The sequence below is a fragment of the Spodoptera frugiperda genome, chromosome 15, assembly GCF_023101765.2.
Source record: "Spodoptera frugiperda isolate SF20-4 chromosome 15, AGI-APGP_CSIRO_Sfru_2.0, whole genome shotgun sequence".
Lineage (NCBI taxonomy): Eukaryota > Metazoa > Arthropoda > Insecta > Lepidoptera > Noctuidae > Spodoptera > Spodoptera frugiperda.
The window spans coordinates 14618566-14628202 of NC_064226.1; the positions used below are offsets into that span (position 1 = coordinate 14618566).

The 9637-nt window shown below is 36.0% G+C and overlaps 1 protein-coding gene across 1 annotated transcript; it reads right to left on the bottom strand.

The window, feature by feature from the left end:
• Positions 1-817: 817 nt before the first annotated feature.
• LOC118276105 (alpha-crystallin A chain) lies at positions 818-1621 on the bottom strand. The gene has a single exon (XM_035594273.2). The coding sequence runs from the start codon at positions 1544-1546 to the stop codon at positions 881-883; it is 666 nt and encodes a 221-aa protein (XP_035450166.1). The 5' UTR covers positions 1547-1621; the 3' UTR covers positions 818-880.
• Between the last annotated feature and the right edge of the window lie 8016 nt (positions 1622-9637).

The following is a 9637-nucleotide window of genomic DNA, read 5'->3' on the forward strand; positions in this document are numbered from 1 at the left end:
ATGATAAAATTATCTTTGCATTAGTACCCAAATGTCTCTTCTACATAACATTAACATTACCACCAAAATAGTTAAAGAACACTGGTTTCTTTGTTGGCTATTTTTTTTACCAAATTCTAATTAACATTGCTATAATAAAATCTTATCTTTCTTATTCAGACATTAATATCATAATTATAAGATTTGAAGGTAAAGGTCAGACTCTAATTAAGCCGCCTACAGGTTATTTACAGGCCTGTCTATTAGAAACATGATCCTACTTCTTGATTATGTCACCAAAGATAACAAATGCGATCACTGGTGACCGTGACAATGTGAACTGTGCCATCGTATCAATGAAAATATAATAAGAAAAGAAAAGTGTTGCAAAATCACACTCGTCTAAAATCTGCACTGTTAAATTATATTCATAAAAATAATCTTCTTAATTTTCACTCACTTCGCAATTTGAGAGAAATTGAAAAATGCTTTAAATCTCTAATAGGATTATTTAAATGTTTTTTTAATCATTCAGTAAGATGTAATTTCAATCGTAATATTATTTTTCTATCAATTTTAGAATTATTACTTTTAATTTACGTCTCATATTTTAAAATTTGCTCTGAAACAGTGACTTTAAAGCAAAACATACGCATTTGTAACGTAACTCTACTTCGGTTTGGTTCAATAAAATATTTGTAATTCAGAAATAACAAAGACTAACCTCCATTGTTTCATATGTCACGGCACACGTCTCCCACATATCGCATTCAATTCACGCAGGGGCCATTAAACGTGCGCTCAGCGCATACCAACACGCGACAAGCAAACACTCCAGTAAATACAAAAAATTTATTCGTATACTAATTTATAATTAAATACTTAATCTAATATTATCACTTCAAAGCGGAATCTCGTTTCCGTGAGGAATTACATTATCTTTTTCGGTCACATCTTCCTTTTCGGAGGGAGTCGTAGGTTCTTTCCTCTCGTCATCATCAGAGACGGTCGCCGCGGGCAGAGGAGTCGTCTTCTCTACTTTATCTTCTTTGTATGGTTTTCCAGTTTCCACAATGGGCACTTCCCTGTCGCCTTCCTTTGCTCTGTCGACGGCCCCGGTGACTGGAGCGGTGACGATCAGGTTGCCGTCACTCGATAGCTCAGCGGTGACATCAGTACTCGAGGAGTTGGCTGGTAGCGTGTATGTGTGGAAGAACTGGCTGGCGAACACATCCCGGTCATCCTGCTTGGCCTCGTGTGAACCCTGGATGAAGATGAAGTCACCCTTGACCTTAACTTTCAGGTCATCTTTCTTGTAGTCCTTAACGTTTACAATAACTTGGAATTTGTCGTCATCGGCGATGATTCTGGGTCCAATGTCAGCGAAAGTCGGGAACAATTTCCATAGGGGAGCGAACAGGTTGCCGAACATGGGGAAGCCGAGCCATGGGTTCTCGAAGTCTTCCTCGGTAATTGTAGTAATAGGCCGGACTGGTCCGTCAGTGACCGGCACGGCGACGGCAGTCGCTAGTACAGCGCAGACCGCTAGCAATCGCGGCGAAAACATTTTGACGTGTGCACTCGTGAGTGATGCAACTAGAACTGAGGCCGCCGCGGGTCGCGGAGGCTATATAGAGGTGGTGGGGCAGCGGGATGCGTAAGCGCATCGCTAACGCTCACGATAGAGTTGTAATGTAAATACAGCGTAGGTACAAACAGGTAGCCGACGGTTTGAGTTTACCTTTGATTCAGTTTCAAGTTTGGAAACATTAATGATTCGATAGCATACTAGGAAATATTTACGTAATATTAGGAGTTCTTACATGTCACTCATTTACTGAATACTATGTATGATGTTGATACCTCATTACGGGCCAGTTGCGGTTGATTACCCCCTCTCTACTACACTAAACGTACATTATGTGGTAAGAACAATTGATTTACAGATCTCACAACTCACAAAACATCTATTTGAGAACAGTTCCGTATTGAAATATCGCTTAAAACTTGGATGGAGCACTCGTAGGTAGAATAAAAGTAAATAAGTTATGTGATGTCGTATCTGTATGAAAACAAACAAGTCTATGGCGTGAGTCGTGACCTTGGAAGGCCGCTTCTAGACTGATCTCAGCAGAATTAGCTCAGTTAACACGTAACTATGATTAGGGCATGTATTGCCGCTTCCGTGGGCACGTCTGTGCGTGCTTTGCGTGACAACGTTTTTGTGCATACTGTGCATTATTGAATTAATTAATTAATAATTAATTAACAATATTTTTTTTAATTTTTTGTTAGTATGAAAGTATATTATGATAATTATGTAAAAGTAGAACTAATCCAACTATTTTTAATTGTAATATTTCAGTGGTTAAAAACAAAATATATTATGATACCGCAGTCAAATTAATTACCACATGTCACTAAAAATAGACTGGTCACGTTATATATTAGTGGTATATATTGTACATAAATCTAATTTTGTCGTTTTATTCTTGCCTAGTTAGTTGAGTTCTTAATTAAAAACTTTTTCGACTGCACGTTGGTGCAATGGCTGGACAACCAGCTACTAAGCAGCGTGTAGCGGGTTCGGTTCCCGCACGAAACAACTCTATGTGTGATCCACAAATTGTTCTTCCGGGTCTGGGTGTCATGTATATGTGTGTATGACAAGTTCACATGAACTTGTATGTTTGTAAACGCACGCACGACACAGGAGTAAATTTTAGTACGGCGCAACTTTTAAAAAAGTTTTAGATACAATTTGCGAGTTAAGTAGAACATTACTAGATTTTTTTTCAATTCTTAGTAATAATAGACCCTCTATTACATAACTGGTGAGAAAAATAACTTAGTAGGTATTTGTGTATTACATTTGTTTCTGTTGATTATGGAAATTAATACTTATTTAGTAAAGACAAGCAAACTTATTATTTTAAGCCTTATTTTTATGGTTTCTGCGATGATTCAACGAGTATTGATTTTCGAAGCCTTCTATTGTAACATACTTACGTGGTTACGTTATAAATGTTACATGTTATGTACTTACCTAACAATATGGGATTAAATAATCCCATACTGCCTTTAACATTTTCTTTTTTAATGGACTTTTATTAAGTCAACCTGTAACGAACTATGGAGTCGCAGGTAATAAAATGTACCTAAGTCAAAAGTCAAAATTATTTATTTCAAATAGACCGGGAAGGCACTTTTAAACGTCAAAACAAATATTATTCTTTTTTAATCAGGTTCACAATACAATTCTTGGTTACATTAAGTTGACTTGACTTAGTTAAGAATCGGAATCACACACACTTCTAATTCTTGTAGCATCATGAAACTTGGCAGCTATATGTGGATTAGATGACCATACAAAATTATAGGGCAATAGCCTTAGTCTGATGATGGAAATAAAAGATGACTCATGAAACATGTCCAATGTTTAATGAGTCCACGTTTGTCCATGTCCAGTGATGAACCAGTGAAAGTGACTACTAGTAAAAGTCTATATGTTTATTTTTATTTATTTTTTTTGAGGGGGGAAATCATCCAATGACTTATCTCGCCTTGGGCGAGGCGAGAGGGAGTGCCAGACTCTTACTGACTAAAAACCATCCCGTTCCTACTCCTGCTTTTCGAACCGGAGTCCCGGTAAACCCGCTAGTCAGTCCGCAGCTCTGGATATGTTTAATTTGGGTTCAATTATATGTTTAATTTAATTTGAGTGGCAACTGTGTCACGCCTTTTATTTAGGCCGAAGGGGTAGGCAGAGGTGCATCTGCACATTACGGCACATAATACCGCTATACAATGTACACCCACTTTTCACCATTTGTGTTATAAATCCCATGTGATAGGGGGTGAGCCTATTGCCATATACCAGGCACAATTCCAGACTCCGTGCTACTACTGAGATATTATTCGAAAATCTGAAAAAAGTCCAGTAATCCTTTTGCCCGACCCGGAAATCGAACCCGAGACCCCGGCAATCGCTCTTGCGACCACTCGACCAACGAAGCAGTCCCAGTAATTTGGGCTCATTAGATAATAATATGTCCATTTTACCCTGATGACGAGAACAAATGAGTATGGCATCGGAAGGTAGCTGTTGGAACCTTGAACTATCTGCTAGTAAACATATCAAGTTTGGGCTTATTAGTTAAGTCCTTTCATTTCCCCTGATGACAAGGACAAATGATTAAGAGTCTTTTTATGTTTATAACCAAATTTTCAAAATAGCTTTACTTAATAAACTTTTGTAGTTTAATGCCTGTTGCATTTATAATAATTATGTTCAGTTTTCTTGTTTTGACTACGCTGTAGGTGCGGTGCATAGGAGACGGACTGCAGTGCCGGTGATTCATGATTGAAATATTTTCTAGATTCGGGTGTGTTTGTATACATACTTGTACAGAAGAAAGAAAGAAAAAAACCTGTAAAATACTTATTCAATCAAAGTCAAAGGATTTATTTCAATTAATCCTAAATTAGGCACTTTTGAAACGTCAAATTAAATTGTCCGTCAGTCTGTCTGTCAGTGAAGCTAGGTGCGTGAATCATTTTGTTATGTAATATTATGTTTTTTTTTCAATGCATATATACATTATTGTGTAGTGTACATCTAGAAAATACTACTTTTCCTGAGTTTTACGATATATTGAAGACTGTTCTAGATTAGTCGATAGTAACATAAAGTATAAACTGTCATTGTTCTCTAGCACTGAGATAATAGCTTCATACATATTAAATAGCTGCACATAGTTACATAATCCTAGATATTGATTGCTTAAGAATGTTTTATGTCGTCTAGTAGTTTACATTTATTATGATAGTAAATAATCATAATTTATTGAACAGCGTCTTATGTATTATATTTAATTTATGTTCTAATAATTAATTGAATAGAAGAAGCTATATGTTGGTCCGTCATCTAGTGAAGCTGTTTGCTCGTTCCAAAGTCCTTTGGAGAAGAACGAGCAAGAAACTCCATAGTAACAATGTAAGTGTTAGAGCGCCTTCAAATTGGTGTTACTGCGTCGCTAACGCCGTATATTTGTTTACTATACCACACTGATGCCGCGACAACGCGATGCCAGCGCGACGTACATCACACGCTGGACAAACGCTCAAATTCAAGGTGCTCTTAAGTTGCTTCAATTATAATATATGAGAACAATGAAACACCAACTCTAAGTTTGTTTCGGCATTTCTACTCAGACTAGTCCGTCAGGAAATGCCAACTTCACCTAGATTTTAATAATTATGATGTGCAAAAGAGTTCTTTTGTAAAAATAAATTCATTGTTTTCAGCCAAAGAGACAGAAGATAAAAAAAAATCTTAAACATAACTCATAACGAACAATAGTTTCCATGCCATACAGAATACGTAATCGCTAGGGATGTCTGCACAACATTTTCCTCATTGATAAAGCTGTTCAAAGTTAATCAGATTTGATCCAACTTGTTATAACATCTACGTCAAGAGGAAACACTCATTGGAAAGTGTGATCATCAATGTGACTGTCAAGTGATCACAATCTATATTTAATTGGGTACTTTAACTCGCGTGCACTATCATGATTACCTACTTAAGGGCTATTATAGTTCACCGGGACACCATGGCGCCAACGTGGTGTCCGTAAGCCACCAGAGTCGCCACACCATGCTGCGACAGTATCAAGTCTATATTTTGTTAAGACAAAATGGACCTCGGAGTAATAGCACTGGCGACCGGACTGGTGGCTGAGTGAGTGAGACACCATACCACAACCATACAGCTCTTTAGTAATTAGTGGTGGCACGACCAGTAACATTCTGTGCTGCCGTTCGAGCTGATCATGCCACCAGATTGGTTGCGCAACCAAGCGGACACCAGATGAGTAACTCTCTATAGATCTGTATACATTTTGTTGGTAGCGGCGACTGGTAGCGCCGCCATAGTAACTCGGTAAAAATAGCCTTAAAATAAAACAACCATTGAACAGAAGCACAATAGAACAATATTAAACACAAGTGTGAATTATATATGTACTTCAAAATATTATTATTGTCTGAGTATAATTCAGAGAATTTGCTTTGTAAAGATAACACTAGAATTTTCTTTTAAATAATACACGTAATTAGAATTTCTTTCCGCTTCGTGACTCAGGGCGTTCAAGCCTGAGTGCCTAGTAGTGAATGAGTCAGTTTCATTATTCACCTAAATTATACCTAACAGTCTTTATTGATGTCATTTTTTTCCTGTAATTAATTCAATTCATGTAGGTTAACCTACCTACATAATAAAGGTGACTCGTTCATCAGGCGTACAGGTGCAGTTGATGAACAAACATCTCGTGATCGGGTGTTTTATTGGGTTTTTGTTTTTGTCATGTTCAGTAAGATTGTGGAAAATGAATAACAAAACATTTGCATAATATGCTCGACTCTCTATTTTAAGGGGATCATAATATTCTTACAAAAAATAAGTGTAGATATACCTAGTGTTATAAAACGTTTCGCACTTCTATTAGAGAAGAACATTATTAACTCAATAATCGATATCAAATTAAACCTAGTTAAATAGTAACCAAAAATTTTATGGTGAATCTGATTGAAAAAGTTTAAACTATGGAGTTTTTTTTTCTAATATTGTAATATTTGCCTTAACGTTTGAAAAGTGCCTTCTCGGTCTATTTGAAATAAATAATGTTGACTTTCTGACTTTTTATTCCCACATAGCCTTCCGTAGACAGATCTGACCTGACCTTTAGGTGGACAACACCGTCAAAGCCGCTAGCAGCCAATGAATAAAAGTTATGAATTTTAGTTCTGTTTAACGGACTGAGGAATGGCTTTTGATCAGTAGTAACGCCATTGTCCCAGCCAATTATGATGACAGAGATTAAATTATAGTCTTCAATTATTAGTTTTAGGTAAACAAACGTTGCCAAAGTATCTGAACACGTTCGTATATGAACTAATTGAACTAAACTGTTTTGACTTTGAAGAACTGATATTGACGGGTTTTCCTGGAGTTTGACAATATTGACCTTTCTAGAACATTTAAGAAGCGCTGTAGCTAAATTTTAATTGGCTTTTAAAACGATATGAGATCATCGCTGCATCATTTTTGGAAGTGATCAGCACCACCAAAAATACCCGTAACATGAAAGAAGTTGATAGTGACAGGATCATCAATATTTTTTTTTAATATGGCGGTATACAAGCAGATTGGTTACCATGGGACACCCGAAACATAAAATGAGTTACAATTTTATTAAGTGCGTTGTCAATTTTTTTGCGATTGGGGATGATAAGAACACATGATTTTGAAGTATGATACAACTTACCACCTATTTGATACACAAACGCTATTTGATACCATTCGTAAGCATTACAAAATTATATAACCATATAACATCTACAGCACACAGTTCTCAATTAGCAAAAACAATAAACACATATTTATGTAAATTCGAAGATTATAAACGAATAAACAAACTATTACACGGTTAATGAGCTTATTTAGTTGATTCACTGGATTATTGCAATTAGCTGTAATTAATAAATTAGTTCGCGAGCACATGGCATGATAATTGAAATAATGAAGCATTAAAAAGTTATGGTTTTCACTGTGTAATGTAATATTTAATGTATTATATGTGTACATTTAAACGTTAGAAAATAGCGTTATTTTAAGGCATACTAAATTATATTATTATTTAATTGAAGATTATACTCAATTAATTAATCCAACGTTATCATATATACTTGTCGAGAAATACTCGTGTTGTCTCATTCACACAAATATGGGCCCCGGTGTGACTCGAAACTGGTAGAGCTTTTCTTGAACGATCCAATTAAATAAGCCGTATCTTTCAATTATTTTTAAAGCCTACAAACATTGTATAAGTATCTCGTCATTCATAAAAAACGTAGTAGACTGACAGACAGAGTTACTCTCTTACTTTATAAAATTAGTAAACATGATACGAAACATAGTATTTGGTCTGCGAGTGGCCATTATACAAATATAGTGACGCCCTGGGGAGGTGTTTGTAAAAAATATGGCGCGCTTACATTAATACGCTGTGCATAGTTAAAATAGGATTGATTCAACAGATTTTTTTGCCCAATGTTTACATGTTAGAGCAACGGAAAAAAATATATGTTAATCTTGATCATTTTTACGAATGGACCACCTTCTTCAAAACACGATTTCTATAAATTTTCTCGATAAAAAAAATCATAAACTAACCATTTAAATTGAAATTCTAGCCATTGTAACTATATTATTTATGAACATATCTTAATAAAATTAATAACAGTGACGTAATTTAAAATAATAAAGGGATCTGCCTTATTTCATTTGTCGATTGAAATAAGATATTTGTAAGGATTAATATAATTCATGATAAATAACTCAGAACGAATCGAACAAAACGTCGTCCGATCATGACATCTATTCGTTTCTCTTTCATTCCTACGCGGACCTGTTTTGACCGCTGAGGCGTGCTGCTTGGTGGACCTATGTCAGTTTTGTCAATTGCCGCTCAGAAAATAATCATTAAACATATCTTTTTGCTGTTTGTAAATTTTATTTTGTAATTAGCTTTTAAAAAGTTGGGTTGTCATATATTTTTTTGTACGCAATCGATTTGAATTATGGTGTTGTGTAAATACAATTAATTTTTTCATAACTATTACCGCGTAGCATGGTGATAGTGACACATCATAACGTTCCGTACCATTCTTGAAAGGAGAAGGGGACTTTTGGGCCCAGCAGTTAATACTTGAAATGTATATTAAAGTGCGTTGTCATATTTTTCTAAAGGAAATACAAAATATGGTACCTTGTTTCTATCTGGGAAGCGAGAAAACTTAAATTAAGTTATAAAACATTAATGATTATTTAATCATTTATGCGTATAAGTACTCTGTGATTTAAACTTCTTACAACACTTCTGTCTGAAATCAGTCAGTCATCGATTGACAGATGACACTTGTTTGTTGTGTTTCGTTTTAGTGCGCACGTATTTTCCATGTTTTATTAATTAAACCCCACGACCTCGGCTAATTAAAAGGACTTTTGACGGATCTTGCATCTCTAAATTACCTTACTCTCTATTTTGGACAACTGTTTAAGCCTATCAATCGGATATTGACGACATGGATCGCTGTGTAGATTGTACGATTGCGACTGGTCGCAGTAACTCTATTGGCAGAAGAGTCTTGGAAAATGAGGCGATTTTATCAGTTATTCGTCAGTGGCGTGCATCTCAGCCTGTATAATATGGTATCTCAGTTGGGAATTACCAAGAAAATAACGTACCCCGCCCCCTAACATAAATTCGAAAGATGTCATTCTCCTAATTATTGAAGATGAATAAACATATTTTATACATAATTGGTGTTTTATTTATATATCCTCCTGTCCGTTTTGTAGTTTTTAAAAGATTAGTGCCTACTGCTTCTAATGCCTATGTTTGCACCACGTTTTTTAAACGCGCCGTCGACGCGCGTTTTTATATACTAACGCGATACTTGCGTGCGTATCGCGTCTGTATCGCTACAGGTGCGATAGTTAGACTCGAAACTGTAGACCTTTGCACACCTGACGCCGTGTTAGCGATACAGACACGCGTGTGTAGCGATGCGGAAGCCGACAAACGCGCGTGTT

Bases quoted from the DNA above. Each gene is read 5' to 3' on its own strand.
- LOC118276105 (XM_035594273.2), bottom strand. From the start codon at position 1,546: ATGTTTTCGCCGCGATTGCTAGCGGTCTGCGCTGTACTAGCGACTGCC.